Source organism: Aspergillus pseudotamarii (genome assembly GCF_009193445.1).
Source record: "Aspergillus pseudotamarii strain CBS 117625 unplaced genomic scaffold BDV38scaffold_52, whole genome shotgun sequence".
Lineage (NCBI taxonomy): Eukaryota > Fungi > Ascomycota > Eurotiomycetes > Eurotiales > Aspergillaceae > Aspergillus > Aspergillus pseudotamarii.
This window is the reverse complement of record NW_022475066.1, coordinates 231,666-249,306: the sequence shown is the minus strand read 5'-3', so window position 1 is coordinate 249,306 and position 17,641 is coordinate 231,666. Positions and strand designations below refer to the sequence as shown.

Below are 17,641 nucleotides of genomic sequence, written 5' to 3'. Positions count from 1 at the left end.
CGTCAAGTCATCCAATCCATTCGAGTTCATGCACGGGGCCGCTTCACAAGACCCTCGGGAGATCCATTACGGGTCCACTGGGCAAAGGGTTATGGAGAGTAGAAGGGCAGGGTAGGCAAGGACGACTATTGGGGGATGGGATGGATCTTGCAGTTCAAAGACATGGACATGTCGTTGCTTATTTGGTTGGCATTACACTCACAGGAAGATTTTCAAAAAAGCGCAAACGGAGAACACCAGATGCAGCCCGTCGCTTTCCCTCCCTCAGTAAATGATTCGGACAAGACAAGAGTCAAAAGGAAAAGGAAAAGAAGTGAAAATAAACAAGGAAATAGAAAGTAAAGAAAAAAAAAGAAAAAAGAGTAAAACACCGACCCCGACGGGAGCAGAATACCTTCCATATAAAGAGATAGGGAAAATAACATATTCAGCGCAAAGGAAAAGAAATCACTCGGAGTCGCTGGAGGTGGTATGCGGGGGAGGAAATGACGCTCTGCATATCGTAAGGCTCTTTCGGGTGACCTGTTGTATCTGCTGCTTCCGACCGTCTAATGCATTGGCCATCGATGATGCGGGGGATCTGGATCCGGTCTCGTGTGGTGATGAGTGGGTGGGTATGTTGTGTTTATCTCCGTCCGAACCTGCTGCACATGGAAAAGCTCGTATGTCTTACTTCTTCTTTTGCTTTCGCGGAGGAGTGACGGGCCTGTTTGAGCTCATGCCCCCGTAAACGTACTTTTGTTTCTTTTCTGCTGGTTTCAAGATCTGCGAGGAATAGATTAGCTTTCCTGCATCGTCACATTGAGCGGGGCAACGTGAGCGGCAACATACCTGGAAGGAACAGAGTAGACTCTCATCGACACTCATCATGGCACCAGCGTTGTCAAACTCTCCACAATAGTTGGGGGCACTGAAAAGCGTGACGAGTTGACGCTTGGAGAAGAACTCATAGCCGTCCTCGACCACTTGGTGTGCACGGCAAATCAAATCCATATCATGCTTCTGGAGGAAACGGGAGACGACATCGGGACCAAACGTGAACGAAACACCTCGGTCGTTTTCACTCCAGCCCGTGATGTCCTTGTCCGGATCGGACCACAGCAGATCGCACAGGAGACCGCAGTCAGGAATCTGTTCTCGTTAGCAGGCCAAGCCTTGAGCTTCAGGAGCCAGGCGAGAGGGATTTGGATCAAGGGGAGAACCCATCGTGACACCCGGTTGAACTGCCAGAGGGCAAAGAAAAATCTCCAACCGATAACCACGACGGGCGGGGGGGTGGGGTAACAGAGGGGCACTTACATCGGTGGGACGCATCACACGACGAATTTGCTCCATGGAGTTCAGATCGGGGCTCAGACCACCGTGCATGGTGAAGATCTTCTCATCAATGATAGCCGCAATGGGGAGGCAGTTGAAGCAATCGGTGAAAGTCTTCCACAGCTTGATGTTATACCTCCGCTTACATTCATCGTAGAAGCCGTAGATACGGTTGATGGACGCGCATTCGTGGTTTCCACGGAGAACAAAAAAGTTTTCGGGGTACTTGATCTTGTATGCCAGGAGTAGACAGATGGTCTCGAGGGACTGCTTGCCACGGTCCACGTAGTCTCCAAGGAATAGGTAGTTGGCCTCGGGCGGGAATCCACCGTATTCGAAAAGACGCAAAAGATCGTAGTATTGGCCGTGAATATCACCGCAAATCTGACCGCGCCAACATGTTAGCCCTCAGGGACAATGCCATTGTTACCCAAGATTCCGGCTCAGGAGACAGGGCCGCAGCGTTACCTTGATTGGCGCTTCCAACTCTAGCAAGATGGGTTGCGAGATGAAAATTTCCCGAGCCTTGGTGCAGAGATAACGAATCTCTGATTCCAACAACTGAACCTGCTTTCCAGGGCGGCTACCCCTCACCTCCAACAATCTATCAATGATCGAGTCCAAATCCACTTCCTGATCAGCCATGGCGACGGGGCTCTAATGAGAGACGACGGGAATGAAAGAAAAGCAAAGAGTAGATAATGCACACGAGCGTAGGCAATGACGGAAAGAAAGAAACGGGAAAAAAGAAAAAAAGAAAAGAAAAGGAAGGATAAAGAGTAGTTCGCGAAACGCTTGTTACAATGACGCGGCGTCTATACTGTGATAACTAAACTATTAGCATCCTTCTCCGGTCATGGAGGATAGAAAATTTCGATGGGTCTGGTCAAGGCCCGGAGAAAAACGCGTGAACAATGCGCTCGGGCTCGTCGTGGTTGAGGCAGCAATGAAAGAGGGGTGGAGCGCTTACCAAACGGATCTAAAGGGAACAACAAGATATGGAAACGGAAACAGGCCAAACGGCCTTGTACAATCGGGGAATCTGGCGAGGAGCCAGACGAGGTGTGAAGATCAAACACTCCCCTTCAGATCGTAGATGACGCACGGTGAGAATGAGGTGAAGCGAATTCCGAGCGATGAGACGAAGCCTCAAAGACTGGACGAGCAAAAAGAAAAAAAAAATAAGTTGTTGACCAGAAACCTTAGGCGGAAAACTCGACGGGGCTATTAAATTTCCCTTTTTGGGGAAAAGAGGTTGCGATAGAATGGCCGAAAAGCCGTGTAAATCGGAAGGTTGAGATGGGAAAGCTTGCCAGGAAAGCGAAAGCGATCTTGTGGTGGCGTGAAGGGGTTGTTGTGGAAGGGGATTGTTGAGAAAGAGAGAGAGAGAGAGAGCGAGCGAGAGAACGAAAGCGAGAGCGTCGGCAATCAAGGGATCTTTTTCCTGTTCCGCTCAGACGGCTGAAAATTTTTTGATAATTCGGCCTAGGTTGGGACCTATTTGGGCAGCAGAATGAGAATGAGGATTTTTCTTTTCTTTTCTATTTTTGTTTCCTTATCTTGAATTCTTCAGGGAGAAGAGAGAGAGGGAGAGAGAAGAAGAAGAGGAGTAGGAGTAGGAGTAGGAGTGGGCAGGGTCGAGACGGGGAAGGAGATCAAAGGGTAGGCTCACCAAAGAGGGCAGGTCGACCAGTGAGAGAGAGAAAAAGACGAAGAGAAACTCAGAAAAGGAAAAAAGATAAAAAAAAAAGCCCAAAAGGTTCCCTTCAATCGCTCGGCCGCCCGGCCATCCTCGCGCTCTCATTGGCCCATCGTCTGTTTGGGGAGATTGTATGGATTCCTTCATCCATCATTCAATTCATTCAACTATACCTTCAACGTCAATTCTTTCAACGATGTTACCCTTATCTTGACAATAATGACTACTGGATTCTCTTCTCTCCTTTTCGCTAACAGTTATTTGGAAAAGATCTCTTCCACCCGACATGGAATACATGCTATCAATTTCAATCTGACCCCATCTGATCTACTTCTATCGCCACCAGGCTCCGATCGCGCGCGCATTCGCTCCTCAACGGCGCAGACCCTCCCTCACCAGTAGGAGAAAAAAAAAATTGACATCCGATCCATCACAGCCCATCAAATCGAATTTTCTCCTGTCAGCAGATGTTCTGCATAAAGCACTTACGTGCCTTAGTCTCCCAGTATTCTTCTCCCAACAACACTTTTACTCCTACGCGAAATCTATGACGCAGTGCATCTTCGTCAACGCCCAACGCGCTTTTGCATTCAACTACTACTACTGCTAGTATTGATTCACGGAGAGATGGTCTCACTCTCTTCTCTCGCGCACGCGCAAAATGACTCTCGCACATTTTCTCTTTTCATGTCTCATGCATTAGGTCCGAACTTCATCACTGCTCTGCGGAACTCCCGAAACTTGAGCAGGGGGTAATCTGGAATGATAGGGAGAAAAAGGAAACAACAGACAAGAGGTATACATCAAGCAAATCAACACAGTGGCATCTCAACATGCGTCAGTCAAGCCCCCTCAGTCAATCATTAGAGAGGATGAAGAATAGAGGATGAGTTAAAAACAGACGAAGAAAAAAGGGCCAGGAAATCATCAAAGGCGGGATAAAAGAAGAAGAGAAAAGAAAAGAAAACAGAAGCTTCAGAAACGCCTATGAACACCATATACCCTTCACCAAATACAATAATACATGCGGTCTAGAGACGGTGAATTTCGTGAATAAATTGCCTCCCATAACATGGACCAGCCTGAAACGGTCGAATGCAAGGTGTAGGTAGATAGGAGAGTTGTGAGGGTAAAAATATCGTAGTCGTAAAAAGCAGAAATGTTCAGACATCCGGCCCGCTATCTTGAAAGGCCATAGAACGCCACCAAATGCACTCAGTGGCCAACTGCCACTGCCACAGGTATGAAACGTGACGGGGGTGATGGTAATAGTTAAGAAAAAATGGATAGGCGAAAGGAACCAGGTAAACGAGCCAACTTGAACGACTTTTGTGCTGCTTGGCCGTATGCCAACCAGTAGATACGGATGGGCAACTCAGGGTCGGCCTCCGCTCAGAATGGGTAGGTTGTTTGCCCGGGTAAGTGCCTCTGCTGGGATAATTGCTGAATCCCCGAGGTTCACACCCGTGCGAGGAACGTTGATGTCCCGTGGTGGTTGATCCCAGCCACGGTCTCCCAGCGCATGGAGCCAGGTGTTGCCAACGTCGTGTTTCAGAGCCTCCAGTTGCCGCCGGTAAAACTTGCCATCCGCGTTCCAGTCCAGATCCTGGACTGCCCGCGGTATGACAAAAGACTCGTTCATCGGCTGGCTGGTGAGGTCTGGATCACTGTCGACTTTTTCTGGGCTTCGAACTTTCGCAGGTCCGACCTGAGGTCCACCATCAGATCTCCGTTGACGGTCGGAAGACGGTGTCACAAATGGATCACCGGGTAATTGAATATGCTGAACGGGAAAGGCAGAAGGCACCATCGCACCTGGGGTTTCTTTACCATCAGTTGAGGCCTTCTCCACAGACGTGTTGACAATCCTCCTTCGATGACCCTTCTTGCGACGAGTAGACCCAACGCCATATTCATTTTGTGGTGTTCGTCGTGTGTAACCATCTTCTCCCTCAGTGGGCCCGACAGCTGCGGCTCCCGGTACCGCGGTGTTGGCTGGCTTGCTGACGACGGCCGAGTGGTCCGCGGCAGCTGATCGTATGACCGGTGTACCTTCGGGCTCGGCAACCCGGTCAATTAGCTGCTTCCTCTCCGTGTACCCTGGACCGGAACCATCGATAATGATGTCTTCTGAGTATCCCGGAGTACGACGGAAGAGGTTGAAAATAACAACGCGGTAGCCAGAATGCGTTTTCACGAAAGGATTTCCAGACACCCAAATCTCCCGTATCTCAGGGAGACTAGTTAGTCTGGCAATCTCAGTGGGGTCGGTCAGGTCGTTGTCTCGAAGGTCCAACCTTTCCAGGGAGAGAAGCCTTTCAATACCCGCAAGCGAGCGAAGCCGGTTGCCGCGTAGGTTAAGAGCGGTTATAGCAGGAAGAGGGTTGCGAGACAGTGAGTGGAGAGATTCTATCATGCAGTTTGAGAGATTAAGGGCTCGTAAAGCAACTAGTGTTGCGAGGCTGTCCGGGACCTCGGTGAAGAGATTCGCCGACAGATCAAGAGAGTACAGCGTGTTGGCAACCGGAGCAAGTCCGGCGGCCGTGATGGAGGTTAAAGAGTTATCTGGAAGACCCAGATGCCGCAAAAATTGCCATTTGGACGGCGGAAGACCGCCAGCAGCAAGGTTCGAAGAACTTCCATTACGATGACCGGTGTTATCACTCGAGTTTGAACTACCAGATCCGGTGCGTCGTATGCGCCGGCTATGGCGGTGGGAAGAGTGTTTGGAGCTTGCCGGGCGCGTGGGCGAGATACTTCCCGTTCGTGCATGACCCCTGGCACCTTCGGATCCTACTCTAAGCATGGGGGCCGCCTGGGGACTGGTGCTTGTACCGAACGCCGTATCAGCCACCGGGGACCCTGGGGCAGAGAGAGAGCCAGAGACGTCGGACTTATAGACCGGCTGAGGGTATGTATTCCCACTCCACCCCAGGACAGGCGATTGCTGATTCTTGGACGACCGCCGCCGACGCTTGTCAATGTCGTCCAACACTATCCCCGTCAACAGATCCGCGGGATCTTCGATTTTGGCTCTTTTCACAGTAAGGGTGCGTAGTTGCTCGGATAGTCGGTCCCAGCCGTAAAACGAGCGAAAGTCTATATCAATTATCTCTAGTCCACCCAAATTTTTAAAGGAGTGGAGAGGGACAGCGGTATCAAAAGGAAACTCTTCGTATCCGCGGATCAGGCGGGCACGACGGTCAGGGGCTAGACGCAAGCACGGGATTTTAGTAAAAGCAGAGTATAGATATTTAAGGTCTGCTTCTAGGGCTGCTTTGGCCTTCTCTGACTTGGAGACGGAGTCCTTCGAGCCTAGCCCGAATGACGACCAGAGAGCACTCATGCCAGACATGACACTACGGACACTGGATACAGAGTGGATAGAATCTCTGTCGCCCCTGGACCGCTGAGGCTTATTCAGGAAGGAAACATAGGACTGCGACACGTCGGTATGAATATTCTCCAGTCTAACATTCATAGGGCCCACGGCTATAGAGAGTTCTTCGAATCGGGAGAGGAGGTAGAAGAGGTGGTGAGGGGTCAGGGTAAGTTTAGCGGGTTTAATAGTTTGAGAGGTGAATTTCAAGGCACCGAATGACAAGGCTGCCGCCAAAGCCGATGAGGCCGAGCTCGTAGACGAGCTCGACTGAGTGGACGCATTCTTGCTAGGCTGACGTTTCAACTGAAGTGCGTTGGCGAGTGCCTTCTCATGGGTTCGTACAAAACTGGCGAGATTCTACATAAAACCCCTGAGTTAGTGGATAAAGAAGCCAGCTTATTGACAAGCCAGGGCAAAGAATGAACAAGACCTATGTCATGCATGGGATACGAACCTTTATGAAAAGCTGTCCATCTTCATTGTTCAGCTTCTCCATTACGGACAATGCCTCGCCCAACGAGACACGATCACGTCAGGCGAACTTTGAAGAGGAGCGCTCAACAACTACTCGCAGTGTTCAAAACAGAAGTCGACATTTTGCTGACAACCAGAAAAGTGAGACGCGAGAGGACCTGTTACGTCAGGAGAAGCAAACAGTTAGCAATGATTAATGAAGCATGTCTCCCATGCCCGTGATGTAGTGATCCCAGGGCTATTGGGGATCATAACCGGCCTGAGGGGTGAAAGAAAGAAGGAAAAAAAAAAAAAAGGTAAGGCAGAGGTGAGCATACCTGGAAAATCTCCGGGGTTAAAATAATCAATAAGAGACCTTGTACTAATTCACGAGGTCTCCAACCACGACGATGATTGATAGATGGCTTGGAGGAAGAGAGCTGAGACAAAAGTTGATTCTCAGTACTCAGCTGAGGAAAGACGTAGTCGCCTGGACAGAGAAAATGAGGCGTGTTGAAAACAGTGACCAGCCAAAAGGAGAAGACGGGATGGGATGGGATAGAAAAGACAGGATCCAAGGGCGCTAAAATGCGAGAACCACCCTCTAGTGGAATTAGTGGTGGTGGATGATGGGGGGCAACGGTGGATATGGATGTGCACCTCGATCAATCAGCTGAGAGGGGCTGAGAGGCGTCAGCAGCGAATGACAGGGTAATTTAGCTTGAGTTAAATTGGGGAACAGGAAAAATGTCAAGTAGGCAACGGAGAAAAAAATGTATAATAAAAATAAAATAGAACGTAAAAAAGTAACAGAAGCAGGTAATTTTTTTTTAATACACTCCAAGAAAGGATTCGGATCAATGTCGATGATGAACCACCCAATCTGTTTTAATTGATAAATAGATATATACTCGTGATAATAGAGGGGGGTTTGAGAGGGAAAATAATGGAAGCGAAGGAAGAGAGAAAATGCTGAGGGAACAGCGGCTGGCGATATACTAATATAATTAATTATCGTATACGGATATAAAATGATACCCTCTTATCGGTGCTCTGATCTCCCTTTGGTTGGCGAGCCGCTGTACCCGTGCTCAAGGTCCGTACATGCATACGTACCGTACGGTACGGGCGCAGCCGGGTACAGCTGGGAATACTACGCTGTATGCGGTATACCTCGTATGCATCCATGGTTTTCTCTTTTCTTTTTTTCCTTTCTTTCAATTGTTTTAACCTTTACCCCTTTATCTGTAAATCTCACTGGTGGCCACAATGGTTCGTATAAATAAGTCGTTACTCAGCGTGTCGACCGCTCATCCGTCCTTATCAAATCATGAAGACGACTCTATTCTGGAAGATTGACCAAGAGAATGAGTGTATCTCCAATGGCGGGGTTGCGAACCTTCTCTTGTATCCCTATCGCAATTCTGTACCAGTCATGAGCGCCCGAAATTTGGGGAATGGCTCTTGGCCCCTTTGGTGAACCATTGGAACGGCAAATATCTATCAGTTTCAGATTGAAAAGAGTGTCATGTCATCAATCAACATAACATCCAACCCAGAAAGTGACATTCTTCGGCTCTGTAAGGTGGAGTAACTTTCCGAGTCCCTCGAGAGCGGGTATCCCGATCGGTCGACCCATTTCTGTACGTACATTGAATACCAGGATGCGAGAATAGATTAAAAACAATTTGTTGATCAGAGGTCAACACGAAGACGACAGAAAGGCTATCGATAAATTAAGCTAACAGGCAATTCGCAATGTGATTCGTATAGGTACTTTCCCACGATGGCAGATGAGCTGATCACTAACAAATAATTCGTTTTGTTTGTAACCAATTCAAAAAAGGCTTCGACCTTCCTTCTGCAGGTCGGTGAAAAAGGTTTTCTTTTCTTTTCTTTTCTTTTCTGTTATTTTGTTTTGTTTTTCTTCCTTTCTTTTTCTTTTTTACTTTTTGTTGGAGGGGTGGGAAGTGATGGTTGGAAGGATGTTAGGGTGACCCGTGCTTTCGTGACCTAAGGTTGAGAAGACCCACCCGCTGGTACGGATAGTACACATCATGATTGGTGGTGGGGCGCAACGTGCAGCCGATAGCGTCCTGGCGGGCATTTCAAGTTGGTCGGCATTGGACGAATCACGGACATACCATGGTCACCTGCATGACGCTTTACCAGGTAGAGAGGCTCTAGGGGGTGTTCGAAGTTGGCTCATGCAGAGGTATGGCGCCAATAGGGGGTATCACTAGTACTTAGGTACCTTAGTAGTACCAAATGCTCCTACTAGTAGGTACTCTTGTCGTTCCTAAGTATAGGTATCATGCAAAAAGACCATACAGTAGTGGCTTCATCTTGATGAGGTCTAGAAACGTTTCAGCAGATCCATGGCGCTTGTATGCATGAGATCCTACGGTTACTACGTACTACCCTACTAGAGACGAAATTCGGAACAAAATGCTCCTGGAGGTACCTCCCGCATTTTTGTTTCCTCTCAGTGCCCGGAGTACTGCGTCGGTATCTCGCACTGACGTTGACATTCTTCGGAGGCTCAAGTGGAGGGCGCTAATTTGTTAGTTCCTCAATCTTTTAGTATCAAATGACCTCAGCCTACTTCGGACCGAGATAAATTCAGCCATCAACCGTCATGTTATATGGACGATCGCTTTTTTTTTTTTTTCTTTTTATTGCCCTTAACTCATGAGTTCGATCTGAGTCAGTGCATTTAGTGCTGCTATCTCAATTGACAAGAATCATGATTGATAGAGGCAATGATACGGATCTGTGACTCAAGCGCTATCGGAAGAAACGATAAGACTAGTAGTCCGATCGTATCATCGATATACTCCATAGTAAGTTACTAATGAGTATCCGCCTGTCAGTCACACCGCTCATGCTCCATCATCACACCACACATTCTTCGGTAATTCCATCCCTCCATTGTCCCAAATCGGAAAATAGGTCATTAAACATACATCATACTTGACCCACGGGTCCAACCCATTTTCTTCCTTTGGCCTTCTTCGACTTTCGTCTCCGTCTCCAGTGGCCCACGTTCGTGTGATCTCGTCTAAACACCGATCGTAACAAGGATACTGGTCAGTGGCTTTGAAAGGATGACGCCCATGATTGGTACATGACCGTAACCCGCCGCCGGATATGGAAACAGAACAACCTTTCGTGCCGCATCTTCAGACGTATCTGATTGGGATTGAATGGAGGATGCACATGTTACCTCAGGCGATTCAACCATGTTTCAAACATGATACATATGTTGCCTCGAAATTACCAGTATATTTGAGGTGGTAGGCGAAGGAGGTATCAAGTAGTAAAACCAGTTTTAACTGCCCGTGGGCGTGCATTGCCATATTAACTGGACGGTTAACCTATCGATGCCGAGCGAACTACAGCTGTATGTTCTTAGACTTGCAGCACGTACCTGTACAGTGAGACCTGCGGTATCACCAATAGGAAAAATGTTATCCAAGTCAGGTTCTGCATAACCTCGCAAGCTAGGAGTCCTACGAAAAAGAAGAGTAATCTGCATTGGCGGATTAGCATATAACCTTTCGATATTATGCATGAAGTAAGGAGTAGGTTTCCTTAGGGGGGTGGTTGAGCAAGATCCCTGGATCATGGTGTAAGACGTGATGGGGTAAGAATGTTCTTGGCGACAACACCATGATTCCTCCACTCTCCAATGTAGCAATTTGTTTTCTTCCATCCTTCATATACCTACGTCAGTGCCAGAAAACTGAGCAAGAGGTGGTGCCGTATGTGTATACTGTCTCTGTACATCCAATACATGGAGGAGAAAGAATTGGATCTTTAGGGTGAGGCACTGTATTGGCACGGGATTCCTTATTCTGTCCTTCACCAATCAAGCGCCGGGCCACTCACATGATCATCAATTTATGACATCGTTGTCTCTATGGCAAAGCAAAAAAAGAAAGGGGGAAAGAAAGAAAGAACAAAAAAAAAATCATCTCAAAGTGAATCCTCCAAAAGGGCAACCCAGCCGGCGATTAGTCGGTGGATTGGTGGATATGGGAGATCTGACGAGGCGGGTCTCCACCAAAAGGTAGTCAACCGCTCGAATGATCAACGGGTGGCTCCCGCGAGGTGTGAGTCTCCTACCAATCACGTTCGTCCGAGTAGACTTTTGCGTTCATGAAGTGACGAAGGGCTAAGAAGTGCCAAGCGGAGATGTCGATAAGGGAGGGAGTAGTATCTTAGTGTGCGCACTGTGTACTGTCTGTGTGTGTGTGTGGCACACGTACCCAGTGGGAAAAAACACCGACCCCGATCGTCATGCATTAGAGAGAATGCGGGAGAACAAGGGCGAAGATGAAGTGGTGGTGTTGGGGTAAAAAGGTTTTTTAAAATTAGCCCTGATGCAGCCTCCCCTTTTAGGAAAGCCACGAGAGCGATTGATTCAGTCAGGAATTCCATTCCAAAGACAAAGGGGGGTGAATGTCCCAAGGATGCGAGCCGACTATGAAACACCAAGCGGTTATCGCGCGAGGAGTTTATTTTATTATTATTATTAATTTTTTATTATTTGAAGGAAAATAAAATAGGTAGACCGCCAAAATGGCAAACATTGTCTTCATTTGCCGAGATATCCAAAGCTTCGGGTTTAGAAACCTGGTAGAGCGGATCGCTTCATCCTGAAATTGAGTGGATAAAGAAAAGTGGGAAGAGTATATTGGTGGAACGAAACGCAACCAAAAGGTAATCAGAGGTAAAGTTTCAAGTCGAGGGCAAGTGAGATCAAGAAAGAGAGGGAGAAAAAATATCGCAACTACTGTAAGTAAGAAGTGAGTTGTTACAAAAACATCCTTATCAGGCAACTGTTGCTGCGGTCACGTTCCCCATGCATTTTTATTGCATGATAGTAAAGTCTTCCGGCGGCACCCAAGCGAGTAGGCTAAAATGTGAGCAGTGGAGAGCACCTTCTATTGTCCATACTCGGACTGGTTTAGTCCGCTGGAGTGCAGTCAGACCAACCATATCGAGCAGTAGCTGCAAATCATCCACCCGCCTTGTTTTTGTCGCCTTCAAGGACGAAAAGAAAAATCTCCAGTAATCTTGACGAACAACTATTTCTTCTAAACTATTATTAAGAGTTTTCTTTCAACACGACCCCTCCGAGAGTGCCACTTGTAAAAATCTCCGAACTGACTAGAGATTCACCCCGCAATGCAATGCTCGATGTTCTAAGAGGCTTGTTTTCAATATAGTCAAAGCTGTACAGTTGGCCCAGTCTCGAATCCTGCGAGGTGATACAGACAGTCGCAAATACAGTATAATTGGTCGGTACTATTGAGACCCAAGCTGCTAATGCTGTGAAGTGACTCTGGAAAGAGGCGGCACTTCTTCCAAATAGTCGAAATGAGACTTCGCATGAAGATACGACTGGAAAGGTGTTCCCTACTTTATTGCCATCGGAGTTCCGTGGGTTCCATTCCTGAAGTTGAAATGGTGTAATGTACAGGAATCCTGGAGTTGTCAACATTGATTGCTCATTTGATATCATCCATGACCTAAAATTTCCATGATCGTGGTAGGTCAGCCATTCCAGATGGCCGATCCCGCGTGTTTTCTCCCCCACGCAGAACGTTGGTGTGCGTGGGCAGGACGCATACCGATGCTCCCCAGATTTCAGCGACACATGCTTCATTCCATTAAAATACGTGGCTACACTTTGTTATGTAATTCGCTCAAATTTAACCCGTCGGCTGGTGATCATGCGATACTTCGGGTAAGGATTGTCTCCTTCGCTTCTCTGCAATGTCGATCTATCAGCGTCACGGGCCATTTAGGTAAGCACGTTTTGTCGCGTTGGCTGTAGGAGAAGACAAGGGGAAGTTGCGTGGGGATGGTCATGGAAGGGTGGATTGATTCCCATGGTTGAGAGATGTATCAGATTACTCTTAAGGTTTGATTGCCGTTTTGTCTGGTGGGAAGTTGAAAAGATGATAGAGCAGATACCAACCAAGTCTGCATGCAGGGATGGTCTGATCCTTTGGTCTGACTCTGCATATTGTTTGTCTCGACGGAAGGAAAGGAAATGCAAGTGATAAGAATCCTTCGGAAAAAAAAGAAACGAAAGAGAGCCAGGATTATCACTTACTATTATTGTTCATAATATATTAGTTAATGTTATAGCCATTTCTTTTTTGAGGGTAATGTGTACTGTAAGTATGTATGTATGTGAGTGTTTACGAGAACTTATAAACTCGGTGTAACTTTGGAAGACGGTTCGTCAAAGAAGATTAAACCCATGTCTGGTGGGACCCATGGTTCTTCGGTCCGTCTTGACGAGCGCGGGGTCAACAACGGACACCAACGGTTTCTAGGGAAGATTGGGTGGCGGAATGCCAAGCTCCTCTGCCACAGATACTGTGGCTGATGTCCAACCGTGAGGCGGTGTACCTTCTGACGTGACGTCGACGTACATGTACATTTTGCCTGGTCCGACAAGGATTCCGTGCCATTGGATCCATTGGTCGCTCAACCAGATCCCAACATCTTGCTCGACCATACTAATCATCTTGCCATCCATCATGAACCATATCCAACAATGAACTCATCGGAGAAGTCTGCGGCTTGCGACATCTACGATCCCAAATCGATTCCGGACTATGACCGAGAATTTATCGACCCTGATGACTTGCGCCAATTCGAGAATGCGCTGAACGACAACGAAACCAGCTCCTTGGTAGCCCTCAACGATTGGCGACCTATCTACCAACGAGTTCGCAAGAATCGCGGCCGCCGAAAGCAGCCTCGCCGAACTACCGATGAAACGAGGGAAGGTGTCCTGTACACAGTCCTGAAATGGCCGTTTCTCTTCATTGTGTTTGGCTGGATTACCGTTCTTGGGTTTGCCTACGCATTGACCCGCTTTTATATCGTATTATATGAACGATGGGTATCCTGGAGGGGCAAGAAGGAATCTCTCAGGCGGGAACTCTGGAAGCAGACGGATTACAACGATTGGTTGAAAGCCGCCCAAGCGCTAGATGACCACTTGGGAAACCAGCGGTGGAAGGAAATCGATGAATATGCGTACTATGATCATCTCACTATCAACAAACTGGTCAACCAGTTACGAAAGGCGCGGACAGATGTCGAACTGCAGATGCGAAATGGAGTTTCCAGCTCGACCGTGGCCCCTGCGACCGAAGAACTATGTGCTTTGCTGGAGGGCTGTGTCAAGAACAACTTCGCAGGGGTGGAAAATCCTCGACTTTATAGTGAAACGTATTCCGGAACTAAGAACCTCGTGCAGGAGTACATTGACGAAGTGGAGAAGTGCATCCAAGTGGTATCGAGCAACAAACGGGTCAGCTGTGAGGACAAGTATCAGCATTTCAAGCATCTAGATACGAATTTTGGACGGACTGCCCTTTGCTTATCCGGAGGTGCCACCTTTGCTTACTATCATTTCGGCGTGGCTAGAGCATTGCTGGATAACGGAGTCCTGCCCGAAATCATAACGGGAACATCGGGAGGAGCCTTGGTTGCTGCCTTAATCGCGACTAGGACCGATGATGAGTTGAAACAACTCCTCGTCCCGGCTCTGGCACATCGTATACGTGCAAGTAGTGAAGGCATGGCGTCATGGATTTGGCGTTGGTGGCGGACAGGTGCTCGGTTCGACACTATCACATGGGCCCGTGAGTGTAGTTGGTTCTGCAGAGGATCCACTACCTTCAAAGAGGCGTACGAACGGACGGGACGTATATTGAACGTTTCGTGTGTGCCGTCTGACCCTCATTCTCCTACAATTTTGGCCAATTACCTGACTTCTCCTAATTGCGTCATTTGGAGCGCCGTGTTGGCCTCAGCCGCGGTCCCTGGTATACTCAATCCCGTTGTTCTAATGACCAAGAAGCGCGACGGGACACTCGCCCCGTACTCATTCGGACATAAGTGGAAAGATGGTAGCTTGCGCACCGATATCCCTATTAGGGCGTTAAACCTCCATTTCAATGTCAACTTCCCTATTGTTTCACAGGTAAATCCGCTGCTATCCCAAGATCCGTCAAAGTTAAGAAAGTCTGACACATCTATTAGGTTAATCCTCATATCAATCTTTTCTTCTTCAGCTCCCGAGGATCCGTTGGTCGCCCGGTTACACACCGAAGAGGCCGAGGGTGGCGCGGCGGTTTCCTGGGGTCTGCTATAGAACAATATATCAAGCTGGATCTGAATAAATGGCTTAGAGTCCTACGACACTTAGAACTGTTACCACGGCCACTGGGTCAAGATTGGAGCGAGATTTGGCTGCAAAAGTTTAGTGGGACCATAACGATCTGGCCCAAGACCATCCCGTCCGATTTCTACTATATTCTTTCGGACCCTACGCCCGAGCGATTGGCACGCATGCTTAACGTGGGCCAGCAGAGCGCCTTTCCCATGATACAATTCATCAAGAACCGGCTCATGATCGAAAATGCGATCTTAAAGGGGTTACATCAATATTCCCCCGCGGTGTCCCCGGCGCAGTCCCGTCGAAGTCGCGGCCATACCCACAAGCCTTCGGACCCGATGACAGAACGTCTTGACCATAATCTCCCCGATCGTCAGCCTGACACCAAAGAGGATCTGTCAGATAGTTCGGGCATTGACTCCAATGTGTCATCTCGGGATTCTTCTCGTCTACAACCGTCGAGTAGCCGACGCAATCGACGGAGAAGCACGGGGAATATTTTCCAGGAGATGCGCCGACAGTCAGCTGTTTTCTTCGATGACTCAGATTTATACGCGGAAGATGACAAGAAGGCCGAGTGATCGCTCATATCGTCTTTCGTTGTCTATCTATTCCCTTTTACAGTTTGCATTAGATGGCGTTGAACTACATCATACCACCACATTTGTCCAGAGCAATATCTACTATTCCTTGGATTTTGTGTACATTATATTACTCTGTATTAGATTTTGAGAAGATTCTTCCGCATATAATTCCCCTTATACATATGTTCCCAAGTTGTGGTCACGAGGGATCCCCCCGCTACTGAAGAGGTTCCTTGCGGAAGTCCGTAGCTTCTTTTGTCGAGCCATCGGCTAATTCAATTAGCTCGATAATCAAGCGATCTGCTATCTGGAACGCTGTATCCCCTTGCTCTGTCGCATCTATACTCTATATCACTTCAACCGCCGTAGTAAGTACCCTTGATAGTTTGCCCTTGAACACTTCGCCCTGCTCTCCTGCCATGACTGGTATAAATCTCTCCCGACGCTCCCGTCTCTCCGAGGCGTAGATTTGTCTCGATGACCATTGCTTCATTTCACGATAGTCGGACCAGTGCTTCACTTGTGAGCACTCTAGGTGAGCACTGTTGGCTCCCCGTATCGGTTCGAATACAATCCCTTCCAACTTCTCCTGGAACATCGTGGCCAGCATCAGAAATAGATAAACCTTATCAAATTGTTGTACTCCCTTTCCTTGCTGATCCAGGTCTGAATGATAACCCGTCCAAGCCGCTGCGATTCCTCGCTCTGAGGAGGTTGTTGATATAATCTTCGTTCTAGCTATCTGTAGCAGTTTGACATTTGGTCCCCCCTTGGTTCCTTTGCTTTTCCTGACAATATCTAGATCAGGACGGCAGGTTATTCAGAATTCAACCTTAGTTTCATAGATACCGGTTCGTCTTGAAAATACCGCTGTCTATTACAGCGAGTACACGACCTCAGTGGCGCATTTTGTACGTGATCGGAGAGTACCACTAGTAGTTCCAGGGATCCCTGTTGGTTAATGTACCTTATCTCTGAACAACTTGCGCGGAACATGCTGGTCCCGGTTATTCCGAGTGCTAGGGATACCTGGTCTATTGTTAAGGTAACACAGCACAGAGATATATTAAACTCAACCATTTGACGTAATGTGTGGCTGAGGCAGGATCTTCATGGCTTCAGTCAACCTGTAGCATTGGGCCCTGCCGGCTCTGAGTAGGGCTAAGATTCATGCTAGGAACAACTTGAACTCTCGGACTCCTGGTCATCCTTGCTATCATCCCGGCGACTAGATAGATACTATTATGTAGTTAATAAAGATGTATTAGATATATATACCGCGTTGACTTTTGTTGGTGCCATTTGCTCGTGTGCCTTCTTAGCTTTTTCGTAGTATATGCTCTTAGCCAAAAAAAAAAAAAAAAAAAAAAAGAAAAGAAAAGAAAAAAAAAAAGCTCTGCGTATCGGGCAGTTCTTTGCCTGTGCCTGGAAGGGGTCCTAATCATTAGTATCCTCGTCATAGGACGCTGATTATCCGCCGTCTTCGTCTTCATCAGTTAAATCAAGGGAGGGATTCTGTGTTAGAGGCTTGATTTTTCATAATTTATTCCTTGGTTCACTAAGTGGTGGATATCAGTCACTTGAGTATTCAAGACTGCCAACCTCGAGGTTATAACCCCTACAACAACTAAGGCTTCAAAGAGTATGATGCTTAGAGGTAGTGAGAGGAGTATTCTGCAATATCTTGCACTGCAAAGCTCCACATAATCGATCAGCTAGCAAAACACTGACAACACTTTTCTTGGGCATATTTCGTAACGGACTCCCCAGATTATTGAACCGCATTGTGACTACGCGACATCTCATCGGATACGTGTCATTCTTGGTGTTAATGCCGACGGGATATTGTAAGTAGTTTTCGGCGTATACCCCCCCTTTATAAAGCGTTATGGGGTAAAACACCTCGAAAGGGAAGACATCCCACTAGAGAAGTCCAATTCCCTTTTGGAGATATTCCAATAATGCGATTCTAGAATTACTCTCACCTCTGCGTT

General features: G+C 47.7%; 5 protein-coding genes across 5 annotated transcripts; 2 read left to right on the top strand and 3 right to left on the bottom strand.

Moving 5' to 3' along the window:
• Positions 1-547: 547 nt before the first annotated feature.
• On the bottom strand, positions 548-2,067 carry glcA (type 1 serine/threonine-protein phosphatase catalytic subunit GLC7). Its single transcript, XM_032051754.1, has 4 exons — positions 1,786-2,067; positions 1,300-1,701; positions 832-1,131; positions 548-765 (listed from the first exon to the last, which is right to left on the bottom strand). Exons 1-4 carry the CDS (start codon positions 1,960-1,962, stop codon positions 670-672), a joined length of 975 nt encoding a protein of 324 aa, XP_031910686.1. The 5' UTR covers positions 1,963-2,067; the 3' UTR covers positions 548-669.
• A 2,222-nt stretch (positions 2,068-4,289) lies between these two features.
• On the bottom strand, positions 4,290-7,467 carry BDV38DRAFT_158776 (leucine-rich repeat domain-containing protein). Its single transcript, XM_032051755.1, has 3 exons — positions 7,190-7,467; positions 6,853-7,030; positions 4,290-6,755 (listed from the first exon to the last, which is right to left on the bottom strand). Exons 2-3 carry the CDS (start codon positions 6,892-6,894, stop codon positions 4,392-4,394), a joined length of 2,406 nt encoding a protein of 801 aa, XP_031910685.1. The 5' UTR covers positions 6,895-7,030; positions 7,190-7,467; the 3' UTR covers positions 4,290-4,391.
• A 397-nt stretch (positions 7,468-7,864) lies between these two features.
• Positions 7,865-8,730, top strand: BDV38DRAFT_254842 (uncharacterized protein; the record flags this gene model as incomplete). Its single annotated transcript, XM_032055366.1, has 1 exon — positions 7,865-8,730. A coding segment is annotated over exon 1 (251 nt), but the record flags the coding sequence as incomplete, so codon positions are not given.
• Positions 8,731-13,177: 4,447 nt separating this feature from the next.
• Positions 13,178-15,884, top strand: BDV38DRAFT_158638 (patatin-like phospholipase domain-containing protein). Its single transcript, XM_032051753.1, has 2 exons — positions 13,178-14,868; positions 14,928-15,884. The coding sequence occupies exons 1-2, from the start codon at positions 13,429-13,431 to the stop codon at positions 15,642-15,644; spliced, it is 2,157 nt and encodes a 718-aa protein (XP_031910683.1). The 5' UTR covers positions 13,178-13,428; the 3' UTR covers positions 15,645-15,884.
• A 534-nt stretch (positions 15,885-16,418) lies between these two features.
• BDV38DRAFT_158628 (uncharacterized protein) lies at positions 16,419-16,922 on the bottom strand. The gene has a single exon (XM_032051752.1). The coding sequence runs from the start codon at positions 16,725-16,727 to the stop codon at positions 16,464-16,466; it is 264 nt and encodes an 87-aa protein (XP_031910682.1). The 5' UTR covers positions 16,728-16,922; the 3' UTR covers positions 16,419-16,463.
• Positions 16,923-17,641: the final 719 nt, after the last annotated feature.